The sequence below is a fragment of the Balaenoptera borealis genome (assembly GCF_965194805.1).
Source record: "Balaenoptera borealis genome assembly, chromosome: 16".
Classification (NCBI taxonomy): domain Eukaryota; kingdom Metazoa; phylum Chordata; class Mammalia; order Artiodactyla; family Balaenopteridae; genus Balaenoptera; species Balaenoptera borealis.
In genome coordinates this window covers 33319587-33336288 of record NC_138872.1, presented here as the reverse complement: position 1 = coordinate 33336288, position 16702 = coordinate 33319587, and the positions used below count along the sequence as shown (strand labels likewise).

Genomic DNA, 16702 nt, shown 5'->3' with positions numbered 1-16702 from the left:
CTGAAAGGTCTAAAACCATGGCCCATGGACCAATAACATTCAGGGATGTGGCCGTAGAGTTCTGTCAGCATGAGTGGGAATTTCTCGACCCTGTTCAGAAATTGTACTGGGATGTGATGATGGAGAACTATAGTAACTTGGTCTCAGTGGGCCATTCCATTTCTAAACCAGACGTAATTGTTTTATTGGAGCCAGGGAAAGAACCCTGGATGGTTGTGAGGGAAGAAACAAGAAGCTGGAGTACAGATTTGGATTCAAGTTATAAAATAATCAGCGATAGAAAAACTTTTATATCTGGAAAATGTTCATCTCTTTTTCTGCATCAGAGAATTCAGAGTGGTGAGAAACTCTATGAAGATAAAGAATGTGGGAAGGCCTTTAGTTATGCCTCAAACCTTGCTCAACACGGAAGAGTTCATATTGGAGCAGACAGCCAGGACTCCAAGATGGCATCAGTCGTACCACTGAAGGAGAAGTTCCTGGATGTCAAATTAGGGGAGCTACCACACTGGATACTAATGCAGGATTTCATCCCTAAATGCATTGCTGGAGCATTTCAAAGAGGTTATTACCGGTATTACCACAAGTATTTTAACGGGAAGAAGGGGAGTGTCGCTGGGCTTTCTACGGTGCTGGCAGCTTATGTGCTTTTCAACTACTGCCATTCTTTTTATTTTTTAATTAATTAATTATTTATTTATTTTTAGCTGTGTTGGGTCTTCGTTTCTGTGCGAGGGCTTTCTCTAGTTGCGGCGAGCGGGGCCACTCTTCATCGCAGTGCACGGGCCTGTCACTATCGCGGCCTCTCTTGTTGCGGAGCACGGGCTCCAGATGCGCAGGCTCAGTAGTTGTGGCTCACGGGCCCAGTTGCTCCGCGGCATGTGGGATCTTCCCAGACCAGGGCTCGAACCCGTATCCCCTGCATTGGCAGGCAGATTCTCAACCACTGCGCCACCAGGGAAGCCCAACTACTACCATTCTTACAAGGAACTTAAACATGTGAATTCCCTGGCGGTCCTGTGGTTAGGACTCCATGCTTTCACTGGCTAGGGCCTGAGTTTGATCCCTGCTCAGGGAACTACAATCCCGGATTTTGGGGTCTTGGTTCCCCAGCTGGGGGTCAAATCTGAGCCCCTGTGGTGGAGTGCCAAGTCCCGACCGCTGGACCACCAGAGAATTCCTGGCCCCAGGGAATATTAATTGGCATGAGCTCTCCCGGAGGTCTCCATCTCCGCACCAAGACCCGGCTCTACCCAACAGCCTGCAAGCTCCAGTGCAGGACGCCTCAGGCCAAACAACCAGCAAGACAGAAACACAGCCTCATCCATCACCCATCAGCCTAAAGTTGTACTAAGCTCACGGACACCTCAAAACTCACCCCTTGACACGGCCCTGCCCACCAGAGAGACAAGACCCAGCTCCACCCACCAGAGCACAGGCACCAGTCCCTCCCACCAGGAAGCCTACACAAGCCCCTGGACCAATCTCACCCATTGGGGGCAGAGACCAGAAGCAAGAGGAACTATGACCCTGCAGCCTGCAGAAAGGAGACCACAAACACAGTAAATTAGACAAAATGAGATGACAGAGGAATATGTTGCAGATGAAGGAATAAGGTAAAAAGAAAAGAAATCTTCCATAAACATGAGTAGCCAAATGAGTACCACTGAAGAGGGCACACTCTACATTCTTGACCATGACCTTTGCCTGGCAGCCCTGAATCATTTCATATCCTAATGGAAAATTAACAATAAAAGATGACTGGTTAAAAAAAAAAAAAAAAGGATCTCTCAGCAACTTTCAAGTATGTAATACAGTAGTATTAACTCTACTCACCATGTTGTATGTTACATCCCCATGACTTATTTTATAATTGGAAATTTGTAGCTTTTGACTACCTTCACCCATTTCACCCACTGCCTCTGGCAATCATCAATATGTTCTCTATCTATGGCTTTGGTTTCACTTTTGGGTTTTTTTTTTTTTTTTTGGATTTCACATATAAGCGAGATCATACAGTATTGGTATTTGTCTTTCTCTGTCTGACTTCACTTAGTGTGATGCCCTCAAGATCCATCCATGTTGTCACAAATGGCAGGATTTCCTTCTTTTAATGACTAATATTTGACTGTATATATGCCACATTTTAAAAAACCCATTCATTTCTTGATGAACTCTTGTTGTTTCCATGTCTTGGCTATTGTGGGTGGTGCTGCCTTGAACACTGGGTTATAGATAAATTTTCAAGATAGGGATTTTGTTTCCTTTGGATGGATACCAAGAAGTGGAACTTCTGGGTTATATAGTAGTTCTAGTTTTAATTTTTTGAGGAACCTCCTCACTGTTTTCCATGGCGACTGCACTAATTTGCATTCCCTCCGGCAGTACATAAGGGTTCCCTTTTTTCCACGTCCTTGCCAACACTTGTTATTTCTTGTCTTTTTGGTAATAGCCATTCTTACCGGTGTGAGGTGATATTTTATGGTAGTTTTGATTTGCATTTCCCTGATGATTAGTGATGTTGAGCACCTTTTCCTGTACCTGTTGGCCATTTGTATGTCTTCTTTGGAAAAATGTCTATTCAGATCCTCTCTCCACTTTTTAATTGGGTTGTTTGTTTTATTTTCTGTTAAGTTGTATACATTTTTAAAAATATATTGTGGACTGTAAATCAACTATACTCCAGTATAAAGTAAAAATTAAAAAAAAAAAAAAGTGGGCTTTCTCTGAATGTAAACTTGCTCATGGAGATTGTGCTCTCTGACAGATAGGGAAAGTGGTTTTCCCCTGGAAAAGAAAGTAGAGTCTGAGAGAGTCAGCCACTGCAAAGTGACCTGGGAGAATGGGAATAGAGAGAGGAAAGGAATAAAAAAATATTTTGAGTAAAAATGCCGAAAAAAGCAAACTGGCTTGTCATTTACTTGGATGTACACACACCAACATGCAAATGAAATTGATCATATCTGCTTCATCTTGCTTCCACTGAAGTATTTTAAAGTAAATTACAACCATCAAAATGTTTTACCGCTGAATCCTTCAGTACACATCTCTAAACAATACGGACATTTCCTACATTTTATTTTATAAATATAAATAAGCATCGCTGTTTGCCAGCCTGGATGTGCTAGGCATGGGTGAACAAGATAGAGCTCATGTTCCTTTGGTGGGGGTGGGAGATGGAGAGGTGGGAAGAGACTTAAACCGTGTACCACATCGTTACATTTGTTTGGTGTAATCAAGTTATGAAGGTGATGCTCTGTGCTGTAGCCATCACCTATGGAAGGTAGCCCCTCCCATCAGGGAAGGTGGGAGGGAGAGGTCCCAGAAGGCTTCTCTGAGGAAGGCACACTGTGGGTGGCCCTGGGGTGGGAGGAAGGCCAGCATTCTGGAGCAGGGAGCAGAGAAGGATAGCTTGGGGTTAGGTATGGGCTCTGGCACCAACTCCACTACCTATTAGTTCTCTGTGCCTCCGTTTCCCCATCTGTAAAATGGGGCCAGTAACAGCGGTGTTTGAAATGATGGTTGCCACTTATTAAGGAATCCACAGTCTTACCCAAAACCTGTTGGTTAAGGAGGTAGCATGTTGAGCAACTGAGAAGCCGCTGTGGCTGCAGCAAAGAGAGTAAGGGTGAAGCCCTGGGATGGGCAGGACCAACTGCTAGACCAAGGGCAGCGAGAAGCATGGAAGGCAAGTGGCAAGGTTGGGTCTATGTTTTTAATTTTTCAGTTACTTATGTCATTGCAAAGGTAATACATGCTTTCATTTTGGATTGCCTTTTCCCCACACCTTTGTTAACACTGGACGGGATTGATCTTTTCAATTTCTTACCAATCATATATATTCTAAAATGGCAACACTTTTTAAAAACTGCATTTCTTTTTTCTTGGCTGTGTTGGGTCTTCATTGCTGTGCACAGGCTTTCTCTAGTTGCAGTGAGCAGGGGCTACTTTTTGTTGCGGGTGTGGGTTTCTCATTGCAGTGGCTTCTCTTGTTGTGGGGCGTGAGCTCTAGGCGGACGGGCTTCAGTAGTTGCCCTGCATGGGCTTCAGTAGCTCTGGCACGCAGGCTCTAGAGCTCAGGCTCAGTAGTTGTGGCTCACAGGCTTAGTTGCTCCGTGGAATGTGGGATCTTCCCAGACCAGGGATTGCACCTGTGTCCCCTGCATTGGCAGGCGGATTCTTAACCACTGTGCCACCAGGGAAGTCCCTAAAAACTGCACTTCTGTGATAACTTACATCAAGCGGCTATTCATACCGTCCCCTGAGAAAAAAACGCACAACCTAACAGTTGTGAGTTATGTTTTATTCAGAGAACTTACTGAGGACTATAGCCTGGGAAGGCAGCCTCCCAGATAGCTCTGGGGAACTGTTCCAAAGAGCTAAGGGAGGAGCCAGGATATATAGGAGTTTTTGCTGAAAAAAACAAAACAAAACATGTAGTTGAACATCAAAAGATTACTGCTAATCCCCAAAACCAGACATTTCAAGTTAATGATTTTAGTGCTTTAGTATGGGAAGATGCAAGAGTCTGGGCTCATTGAAATTATTCCTTTGATATGCACCTTAACTATGAAGGGCCAGCATCTAGTTTTTCTCTGTCCTGAGTTCCCCTCAGGGTGCACCATCAGGGCAGCAGCCTTGGCTGAGGGCGTGATGGCTGCAACAGTCACTGTTTACTGAAATGCCAGGCAATGCTTTTTGTCCACAATATTTACTGACAATTTGCATTTCTTCTGTGAAGTACCTGTTCATACTCTTAGTTCATCTTTCTATTCATTTGCCATTTTAGCATTTATTTACAGAAACTCTTCATATATTACATTAAACTCTTGTTTGTTAATATCTGAGCAAATTTTTTCTCAAGTCTGTCTCTTGTCTTTCAACCTTTCTTTCCTTCTTTTTTAAATAAACTTTTTTTTCTATTATTAAGATTTCACACATAGAAAAGTAGAAAGACTAGTGAATCTCCATATACTCATTACCTAGATGTGGTAACTGATAACATTTTGTCATATTTGTTTCATTATCTTGCTTCTGATAAAGTATTTTAAGTATTATAAAATTTTTTATTTAATAAAAAATTATAGACATTAAGACATTTACCCTAAATCCTCCAGTATACATCTCTATTTTTTTTTTTACAAAACCATAATACCATTATCACATATTTATGATATCTTTCAAAGTTTTTTACTTTTATGTAGTCATAACTGTCAGTCTTTTATTGTTTTGCATTGCTATCTGTTTTAGGAAGTGCTTTCTCATGCAAAGATTATTAAAAAACTTATCCTTATTGTCATCTACAATTCTATAGAGGTTTTTTTTTTGCACTTAGATCTTTAATCATCTGGAATTTATTTTTGTGTATATTGTGAGGAAGAGATCTCACCATTTATAGAATATTTAGGTAATTCAACATTTACCAGAGTTTTGAAATGTTACCCTCAACACAGACTAAATTCCCATGGGGACTTCCCTGGTGGTCCAGTGGTTAAGAATCTGCCTTCCAGTGCAGGGTTTGATCCCTGGTTAGGGAACTAAGATCCCACATGCCGAGGGACAACTAAACCCACACGCCACAACTACTGAGACCGTGTGTTCTGGTGCCTGCATGCCACAACTAGAGAGAAGCCCGTGAGCTGCAACTAGAGAAGCTTGTGCACCGCAATGAAGAGCCCGTGTGCCGCAACGGAAGGATGCCACATGCTGCAACTAAGACCCAATGAAGCCAAATAAATAAATTAATTAATTAAAAAAATTTCCATGAATATGGCAATTTATCTTAATTTTGCTTAAAATCTTCAAGTCCCACTCTCTTTAGAATAAAATTCTAACTCCTCACCTGGGCTTAAAAGGCCTCCCCCTGCTTACGAAACTCATCTACCACTCTGCCCTCTGCAGAGTGTGCTCTAGCCCCAGGGACCTCCTTCCATCTGGGCACTCAGAGCTCATACCAGGCTGTTGCACACTGATTTCGCACATGCCATTCCCTCTGCCTGGGTGCTCCAGCCTCTGTGCGGCTGGCTCTGGGGAACCCTGCAGCTCTCAGTTCAAATGGCACTTCTTTAGAGTCCTTCTCAGACCACCCAGTCTAAGCACCCACCCCAGGCACTACTACATCCCTTTTATTGCCCCAAAGCACCTCTCACTATTTGAAGTTACCTTGCCTTTGTCCGTCACCCTCACTAGAGGGTAAACTCCATGACAGCAGGAGACCTTCCAGGTCTGGTTCCCTGCTGTTGGGTCAAAGAAAGTAGACTTTCATCATTTTGATAGAAGTTGCCAAATTGCCCTGAGAAAAGCTTTGCCACTTTACTTTCCCCTTGATAGTCAATCAGAGCACTTGTCTCCCTGTACTCTTGCCAGAACTAGAGTCCTTCCAACTTTTTACCACCTCCAAAATACAAAAATCAAGAAACAAAAACAGACAAACCCAAAACAACTAAGGGTATCTTATTGAAATAAATGAAAATTTAACCTCATAAATTGCAGTTCTTCATGTTTGAGTATGGTTGTTATGCTTATTAGCCATTTATATATACTTTTTTCTTAACTATCAGTTCATATCCTTTGTCAGGTTTTTCATTTGGTTTATTTCTAATAATTTGTAAGAATTCTGTTTATTAAAAAAAGTCTCTTTATTACATGTGTTCCCAGTATTTTTCCTCATTTTGATCTTGTTTATGACCTTAAATATTTTTGGCCTGCAGAATTTTAATATTTCTAAAAAGTCAAATTTATCACATTTTTCCTTTAGAATTTTCAGGTTTTGTGCCATTCTTAGAAAGATCTCCTCTATTCCAAGATATCTAGATAGCTCTTTCCATATATGTATATGTATACACTCATTTTTTATTCTAACATTTTTATGATTTTATTTTTTAAATTTGAAATCTTTAATCCATCTGGAATTCATTTTGATATCAGGAGTGAGGTGAAGAATCTAAACTTTTTTCCTTTCCTCCCCCAGGGTGGGGAGCCAAATGTGCTAAGACCATTTGCTAAAAAATCCACTTTTCCTCATGGATTTGAAATGCTACCTTCATCATATATTCAGTTTCCATCTACATTTATATCTATTTATGGGCTGAGTTATTTTTCTTTGTCTATTTTTCTTTTCTAGTTGCTTTAATCACTGTAGAGTTAGAAACATTTTCACCTTTGACAAGGCTAGCTCTTTCTCTTTAATTTGCTACCTATTGATGCATATTTTGCTTTTTAAAAGGATTTGCACTGGGAATTCCCTGGTGGTGTAGTGGTTAGGTCTCCGCCCTTCCACTGCCGGGGGCGGGGGGGCCCTGGTTCCATCCCTGGTCAGGGAAATAAGATCCCACAAGCCACATGGTATGGCCAAAAAATAAAATAAAATGATTTGCACTATGGCTGCAGGGTAAAGAGAATGGAAATGGTGGATGTGGCTTGACCTGATGAACTTCCTTGCAGTATTCCAGGAGAGAGATGGTAGAATAGAGAATAGAACACAGACGTTACCATACATTACCCCATTGTATTCCAAATTTTAGTCATTTTCTATTATACCACCTTTCATAATTATTGATATATCTAAATGTCACCTACACTATTATTAAGTTAATTTTTCACTAATTCAATTCACTTTAAAATTTTAAATACTTACATTAGGTGTATCCTATGTAATATCTGTAAAAGCATAGATCAGACATAGTAGTTATAATATTTTATAATTATAAATGAATAGATAACAATGAAAATAAACATCGTCCATCTAGCACCTAAAGTTCTTTTGTGTACAACCAGTGGTTTGAGAAACGTTGATCTGAGCAAACCATTCTGATCAGTTCTTTGAAAATCTCCACTCAGCCTGGGCTGGTTGCTAGTGTCTGCTGCCTGAGCGGGAGGCTGGTTAACAGGTGGGTTCAGTTTGCAAAAATCTTCAAGATGTTCACTTATAAACACTTTTCTGTGTGATTATAACGAATAAAAAGTTTAAAAAGTAAGTTTTTAAAAGTTTTAAAAGTATCACTGTATTGTTTCGTGCTAATTACCGGTAATAAAATCTATTACATATATAGGTCATGCAAAGAAACAGATTAATGAAGTGAATAACAGTTACACAAACTTAAAACACTGGTAGCAGTTCTCTTCCATAGAATTCTGAGGTTCCTGGAAGCAAATCCATCCTCCCATAGATCTCTGAAATGGGCCACAGATGATATCCTAGATAGAACGTTCAGAGGATGATAAGATGTCAGTGAAGTGATCTGTAGGGCAGAGTTAGACAATGATGCCAGAGGCCAGAGCCTTAATATCCTTATCTCTTAGTCTTTATTAAAGGTAAACAGTGATAAATGGAAAATGCCATCCTAACTGCATGAAGATCAAATTAAGGAGCGAGACTGCAGGGAATCAAATATTTTGTACTGACCTGTCACAAGCACTTACTCAGAAACAAGTAAACACACCCCACAGTCTGTTTTTACCCTAAGGTGATTCTGGTTTTTAGACTTCTTAATTCTCTGCTTTCAGAGTTTACCTTTTTTCTGAACAGCCACAGCACTGATATTAATAAAGTTTACAAAGTCACTGATATTAAAATCTCACTGCCAAACAGAAGCTGCTGCTTCCCAGCATGGAAATTCAAATAGCTTGTATCTTTTGTCTTTCAAAAACAGTATAAAATAATCTAGTTTCCTTCTGTTGGTAGCCATGGAAACTAAAGTCCAAAATTTCGGTGACAGAATAATGCTAAAAACTACAGCATTCAAGGGCATCTATGGATTTGCTACACATCAAAAAACAATAAAACTAGCAACTTCAAACTTCAACCTGTAGAATTTCAATTGTAAGTCTCCTTGGTTTCATAATTATTGGGGGGGGGCAGTTGAATTGGAGAAAATGCAGATTATTGCTTGTCAGAGGAAGATCTGGAGTCTTATTTTCTCAAAGACATGTTCATTTCCTATTTCCTTTCTGTTAGGTCTCCTTCCAGTGGTGCCTGCCCTTTGAAGTGGATATTCTTCCCACCTCTGATCATCCCAAAGCTGGAAGCCTTACTAAGTAATTCCTGACTTTTAAAAGGGCTTCTCTCTCCAGTCAAGAGTCCCTAAGAGGTCTTCCCTGGTGGCGCAGCGGTTGAGAATCTGCCTGCCGATGCAGGGGGACACGGGTTCGAGCCCTGGTCTGGGAAGATCCTACATGCCACGGAGCAACTAGGCCCGTGAGCCACAATTGCTGAGCCTGCATGTCTGGAGCCTGTGCTCCGCAACAAGAGAGGCCACGATAGTGAGAGGCCCGCGCACCGTGATGAAGAGTGGCCCCTGCTTGCCACACCTGGAGAAAGCCCTCGCACAGAAACGAAGACCCAACACAGCCAAAAGTAAATAAATAAATAAATAAAAATTAAAAATGAATATCTGCTAAAAAAAAAAAAAAAAAAAGCAGAAGCAGCATCCCTCCAAAACTGAATCAGGGAAATAAAAAAGCAAATTAAAAAAAAAAAAAAAAAAGAGTCCCTAAGAGACCTGGCCTGAGAGGGTGCCCTCATTCTTAACATACACATGTAGGCTGATCTATCTGCATAATCTGCTTTCTGGAAATCTTACAGAGTCTTATGCCAATTAAATTTCATCCAGAGTCCTCAAAATCTAATTGTTCAGTATTTCCAGCTTCTCTCACTGTTCCCGCAGTCAAGTGATAGAGCCCTTTCTGTCAGTACAATTTGTTCGAAGGACCTTCGAGAGAGGGATTAGCACGAGGCTTCTGATTACAATTTCAGGGAGCTCAGTGCAGGGAGATGTCCTTCTACCAACCAAATCTCAAACGAATATTCAGGACACAGCTGAGGAGCAGAGGACCTGCCAGCACAGGCCTGCTCAGGCTATTTAAAGCTGCCCTCCATAAAAAAGAATGAAATAATGCCATTTGCAGCAACATGGATGGATCTAGAGATTGCCATACTGAGTGAAGTTAGACAGAGAAGGACAAATATCATATGATATCACTTATGTGTGGAATCTAAAAAAAGGGTACGGGGACTTCCCTGGTGGCGCAGTGGTTAAGAATCTGCCTGCCAATGCAGGGGACACAGGTTTGATCCCTGGTCCGGGAAGATCCCACATGCCGCAGAGCACCTAAGTCTGTGTGCCACAACTACTGAAGCCCGTGCGCCTAGAGCCCATGCTCCGCAACAAGAGAAGCCACTGCAATGAGAAGCCTGCACACCGCAACAAAGAGTAGCCCCAACTCGCCTCAACTAGAGAAAGCCCGCATGCAGCAATGAAGACCCAAAGCAGCCAAACATAAAAAAATTAAATGAAAATGAAAAATAAATTAAAAATATAAAAAAAGGGTACAAATGAATTTATCTACAAAACAGAAATAGAGTTACAGATGTAGAAAACAAACTTATGGTTACCAGGGGGTAAGGGTGGGGAAGAATAAATTAGATGATTGGGATTGACATATACACACTACTATATATAAAATAGATAACTAATAAGGACCTACTATACAGCACAGGGAAGAACTCTACTCAATATTCTGTAATGGCCTGTATGGGAAAAGAATCTAAAAAAGAGAGAATATATGTATATGTATAACTGATTCACTTTGTTGTACACCTGAAACTAACACAACATTGTAAATCAACTAGACTCCAATAAAAATTTTTTTAAATTAAAAATAAATAAATAAATAAAGCTGCTCCCTGGCAAAGCAAGGGCAGGACAGGGGTGAGGGGCCAGCCGTTCAGAGGGCGACAGAGGGTGCTGGCAGCAGGCAGGCAGAAGACAAAAATAATGAGAGGAAGGAGTCCACTTGGGCAAAGGATTCCTTTTTCTCTTCCACCACAAATTGACAAGCCTGCATCCATCAGCCTAGCTTATCATAAGTGAGCTTACACATACTTTGGTGGGTGGTACACATTTTTTTTTCTCACCTTTCATGTTTACAATCTGGTGGAGATGAAAAGACTTTTAAAAAAAAATTTGTGAATCTTAGCTGTTATTTTAGATGGTTCAAATGTTCCTTCCATGCCCAGCTGATGTTATAAAACAGGAAACTCTGGTTTTGGAGAGGAAAAGGTATGATTAAGATTTGATGCACTTTTTGGAACCATATTTAAATCTTTGTATTATTGGGGGACATACATTCCCAATCACATGGTCACAGTTTTACAATTTGGTAAAATTCTTATACTTGATTCAGCATAAGGCTTTGTTCCCTTCAAAAAAACTCACTGAGGGCTTCTCTGGTGGTGCAGTGGTTAAGAATCCACCCGCCAATGCAGAGGACACAGGTTTGAGCCCTGGTCCGGGAAGATCCCACATGCCACAGAGCACCTAAGCCCGTGCGTCACAACTACTGAGCCTGCGCTCTAGACCCCGTGAGCCACAACTACTGAGGCCCACGTGCCTAGAGCCCATGCTCCACAACAAGAGAAGACACCGCAATGAGAAGTCCGTGAACCGCAACGAAGAGTAGCTCCCGCTCGCCGCAACTAGAGAAAAACCCCCATGCAGCAACGAAGACCCAACGCAGCCAAAAATAAATAAAAATAAAATAAATAAATTAAAAACAAGAAAAAAAACTCATTGAACGGAAGCCTATTCTCTTAGGTCGGCTTCTTCCAGAAGTAGAATCTGAGTCAAGGGTTCAGGTGCAAGAGATTTATTAAGGAAACGCTCCCAGGAGACACCAGTGAGTGGGAGAAGGACAGGGGAAGGAAGGAGCCAGGCAAGAGTAAGATTTCATGCGAAGCCCCAGCCTTGGCCTGATCAGGAGGAGAGCTCTGGAACTTGAATCATGCCTCAGAGCATGTCCTTCCTGGAGACAAGGAAGCTGGACTTTCAGACTCCCAAACCAGTTGGTCACCAGCCTTAGGTCAAAGGGTTGGGTAGGAGATGGGGTGGCCATGGAGGCAATAAAACCCCCAGACACTGCTGGCTCTCCATTTGGGCCGAACTGGCTCCAGGACCAGATCACAGATGCCAGCCTTTGCCTGCAAAGCACTTAGCTGGGGGCTGGGCACACAGAGCTGGCAAGAGACCTGAGGGGTTCTGGGTGATGCACCAACAGTATCAGCCACAGGGCTACCCCGCATATGCTTGCTCTCACCACCAGGCAACACTTATGGGTCTTTCATCAAGTTCTGCTGCAAGAGGAAATGAATAATTTCTTTTGAAAGTCCTGGGGTCAGCTTTTCATCCTCCAGAGACACACTTCCTTCTCTGGTTGGGTAAAAGTGGGCATCCCTGGAATGTTTCTGTAAGATGGAGCAGCCGTCCCGGTTGAAGATGACCCGTGCCATTTGAAAACTGCGGAGGGTGTACTTTTGGTTCTCCTTGCCCTTCAGTTCATTGATTTTCTGAGACAGGCACTGGTAGACAGATGTGGAGAGTGAATTTCCAGAGGCTGGCTGTGGATGGCCAAATACTTCATAGAATCTATCCAGAGATTTCCGAAGTCCAGCCTCCTCTGCCTTGGTCTCTGGTGGGCCCTTCACAGAAGGGTCAAGCCAGGAGTTCTCAGAGGTCCAGGAATCATTTTGTTCAGTATTTAGGTTACTAGCGTCTGTAAGACAAAACACATTCCAATACTCAAACACATATTTTAAAATATCAAAAAGCAAGGCAAGAGCAGATGATGTTTCTTTTCAATTTAACACACTCACTATTCCTGGGTAACTGGCAATGGACAGAATCAGCTGATTTCAGAATCTGTTCCCACTATCCTGGGATTATGCCACTTGTTTGCTCAAAGTAAGATACTTGCATGTATCAGGGGTTCTTAACCTGGGAGTCCTTATATAGAAATTCAGGGTGGCTGTGAACTAGTATGGGGGAAAAAAATCTTATCTTATTTTCATTAACCTCTACCTGAAATTAGGAATATCCGTCCATGATGAATGTAGGCAACAAACTTATTAGCAGCAGTACCTGTGACCCTGTTACCAACAGATCACAGTTATTTTCATTTCATATTAGAGCTTGTTGAAGATGTTTTAAAATACCATTTATGCTTATCATTATGCTATGGAACTAACTGTGTCCCTCCAAAATTCATATGTTGAAGGCCTAATCCTTAATGTGACTATAATTGGATATGGGGCTTTTAGGAGGTTATTAAGGTTAAATGAGGTCATAAGGGTGTGGCCCTAATCAGATAGGACTGAAGGCCTTATAAGAAGAGGAAGAGACCCCTCTCTCTCCCTATTGCCTCCCACCCGCCTCCGGATGTGCAAAAACCAAGGAAAGGCCGTGTGAGCATGTGAGGACACAATGGAAAAGTGATCTTCTGTAAGCCAGAAAGAGAGTCCTAACCACAACCTGACCATGGTGGCACCCTGATCTCAGACTTTCAGCCTCTGGAACTGTGAGAAAATACATTTCTGTTGTGTGAGCCACCCAGTTTACAGTACTTTGTTAGGGCAGCCCGAGCAGCCTAAGACACACTACTCTGAAATCACCATAGTTAATAGTTCTGACACTAGATCTTATTATGTAAGTCTTAATAAAAAAGCATTACATATTCTTTACAATATCATATCTTTGTTCTTTAAATATTTTAATAACTACATTTCAATATATCTTCCTTAGTAATCCTATATGTTTTACTTCATGCATTTAAAAACATTATTCTGAGAAGGGGTCGAGAGGCTTCACCAGATGCCAAAGGGATCCATGGCACAAACACAGCAGTGACCCCAGTGTGGACGATTCTGGGCATTTATGCAGTTCAGACATTTTCTTTTCTACCCCCTACAATAATCCTATAGACTCTTTACCTCTAAATTAAAATTACCACCTTTGTACTTTTTAAAGGAGGGGTAACAAACTAAGTGATTTAATAATAGACAAGAAGAAACCAGAACTGAAGACAAACCCTAGTTCCTGTAACTTTCTGTAACAGAAAGGTAACTTTCTGTAACAGAAAGGTAACTTTCTTTACCTCTCTGGGCACCCTAATTCTTAACATAGGAATCTCTTAGGTCTTTTGAAACAGAATGTTCCTATCGATGTGTTCTAGAAAAGACTTCATACAAAAAATTAATTTGCAAGTTGCAGAATTCCTTATACAACTACCAGGTTTATTCTTTAAAATTTCATACTTTAAATCAAAATATATTTTCCTTTTTTCACTCCGATATAAGCTTTATTAAATTACTAACTTTAATTCCACACACACCCCACCCTTGCTAATTCAACAAGTAGCTATAATAAAAAATATTTGTACTTGCTAATGATGAAGAATGTTGAATGATGCAGTGGGTGAAGTTTTAGAAAAGGAGGCAGGATTTGGGGTTTTGACTCTAGTTTTACTACCAGGTAGATATGACACCTTTCTGAGCTTCGGCTTTCTCATCTACAAAACAAGAGTTTTACTAAACGATCTCTCGCCTAGAACTTCTACGGTAATACAGGGAATGGAGAAGTATAATCCAAAGCATTAGAGTATCCAAAAAGAATGTGGACACACGTTTTGTGAGACACACGCAGGGCCACACGTGGACAAGCATTCATTGACTCAACACACATTTACAGAAAGGTGATGATATAAATGTAACTCATTACAAGTTGCTACAAGATAAACAGAGGATGCTGAAGACCATGTTCTTCACCTGAGATAGTTAGACCTTAACTAGGAAGAGGAGACATACTTCTAGACATCAAACAACTGGAAAATACTCACAGGATATACATAAATACACAAAGATGTGATGACATTGACTGGGGACAGTGTGGATGCAAAGACAAATGCAGTGTAAGGGAAGGATCAGCACGTAGCAGAATTAGTGAGGGGTGCCTCTTTGGAGAAGGCTACGTGCAGTCTTATTAGGAAGGGACCAGAATCAGAGACTGTGGAAACAGGGGGAGGGTTAATGAACAAGGCCATGTGGCAAGAAGAAGCAGAAACTAAACTACTCCATGGCTGGTTGTCATTATCCCCCTCTACCAGCTGGCTGTACCTTCAGCAGCCTGAGACCCAGCCTGGAGGCAGAAGGAGAGAGAATTCACAGAGTGGCCAGACAGGCTCCTGGGACAGACAACAGCGACCGTGCTTTTTAAAGAATTCAGTGGCAGGGATGGTGCTTCCATTACACTGGATTTCAGCAAGCCTAGTTTATGTCCCAGGCCCCTCAAGCCTAAAAAATAAAATAAAATTTTTAAAAAAAGAAAAGAAATTTCCTTTGCTGCTGCTATGCCCAGAGCTTCTGCCTAGTTCTGCCTAAGTTCCTCCCAACAAGCCCATTGCTGAACTGCAGCCTCCTGGATGGGCAGAGGGTGAGGGTGGCAGAGGCTGGCCTCTTTCCAGTCCTTGTGTCAGAGAAACTGCAGGAGAGGACTTCCTGGCCACCTCACTTGGAATGCTGAGCACACTTTCCAATAGCAACTTTCTTATCCACATAGGTCAATAGGTTCTACAACGTGGAAGGTGATGTGGATAGACAGAGTGGAAAGCTGGGGATCATCTAAAGCAGAGTGACTTGTAACACAGTCTCCAAAGTCAAGTAGACCCAAGTTCAAATCCCTGCTCTGCCAAATTCAAGTTGTGCAACACTAAGTTACTTAACACCTCTGAGACTCAGTCTCCTGGTGTGCAAAATGGAGACACTACCAGTTATCAGCTCATGATTCTCATGTTGTGAGAATTAACTAAGATAATATATGCAAAGCACTTAGCCAACCTTGAAGAATGGCTGATTCCAGGCTGGTGATAGGAAAGTACAAGATGAGCCTGGAACATCTCACCGTTCTCTAATGCTCGAAGAATGATGGGGGCACAGCAAGGGGGAGCTGAGGCCGGCTCAAAAGGGATCCTCTGGCCAAATCTGGAACAACTTGAGCATCAAAAAAATGAGAGTTAACAGATTATAACCCATTTATTAAAACAGAAAACCATGAATCCATAAAATAATTGAAAGTTTGAAGAGGAATGGGATACTTACAGCCTCAGAGTACCTCCCCATAAGATACTTATTAGTTACAAAGGGAAAAAGAATAACTAATATAGCAGAGAAGCGTGGCAAATATCACCATCCACAAGTGATCTAAATGAGCACCATCAGTAACGGGACAAATCAAAATCATGTGCCACCTGACCAGGTGTAACGGGAAGACCCAGCATCACTTCTCGGATCGTCCTGCCAAAGGTGCATCACCTGAACCGATTATGAGGAAGCGGCAGACAAAACCAAATCAAGAGACATTCTACGAAATGAATGGCCTGTACTCTTCAGAAGTGCCAAGTTCATGAAAACCAAGGAAAGGCTGAGCAGTTGTTCCAGACTGAAGGAGACTACAGAGACAGGACGACTAAATGCAGCACATGATTTCCTCTGGCTCCTTTTGCTCTACAGAACATTCTCGGGCCCCGTGAATGGGGTCTGGGGATGAGACGGTAGTAATGTGTCACTGTTAATTTCCTGATTTTGATGGTTTCATTGAGCTTTGTAGGAGAATGTCCTTGTTTGTAGGAAAATCAGGGATGGTGGGCAACAGGTTGGTGGCTTACTCTCAAATAATTCATGAAAAAAAATGTTACTTGTACTTGCAAGTTTTCTGAGTTTGAGATTGTTTCAAGAAAAAAATTAAAACAAACCTCTGGAGGAATAATTGTTAAAATTTCTTTGGGTGGCCTACTTTAAAATTAAAACAAACAAAACAGCCTTAGTCCAGGGCTTGGCAAATGTACTCGCCTAACGAATGTACTGCCATTAGAGAGG

At 41.6% G+C, this 16702-nt stretch overlaps 1 protein-coding gene across 7 annotated transcripts in view; it reads right to left on the bottom strand.

Moving 5' to 3' along the window:
• Positions 1 to 4872: 4872 nt before the first annotated feature.
• Positions 4873 to 16702, bottom strand: part of SHLD1 (shieldin complex subunit 1) — a 108408-nt gene continuing 96578 nt past the window's right edge. For 5 of the 7 annotated variants that reach the window (XM_082359203.1, XM_082359196.1, XM_082359204.1 and 2 more), the window contains one exon: positions 4873 to 12549. In XM_082359203.1, coding sequence (XP_082215329.1) covers positions 12107 to 12549 — 443 coding nt within the window. In that variant the 3' untranslated portion in view covers positions 4873 to 12106. Of the gene's footprint in view, positions 12550 to 15664; positions 15818 to 16702 lie in introns of all 7 variants that reach the window. The other 2 variants (XR_014235387.1, XM_082359209.1) reach the window with 2 other exon arrangements.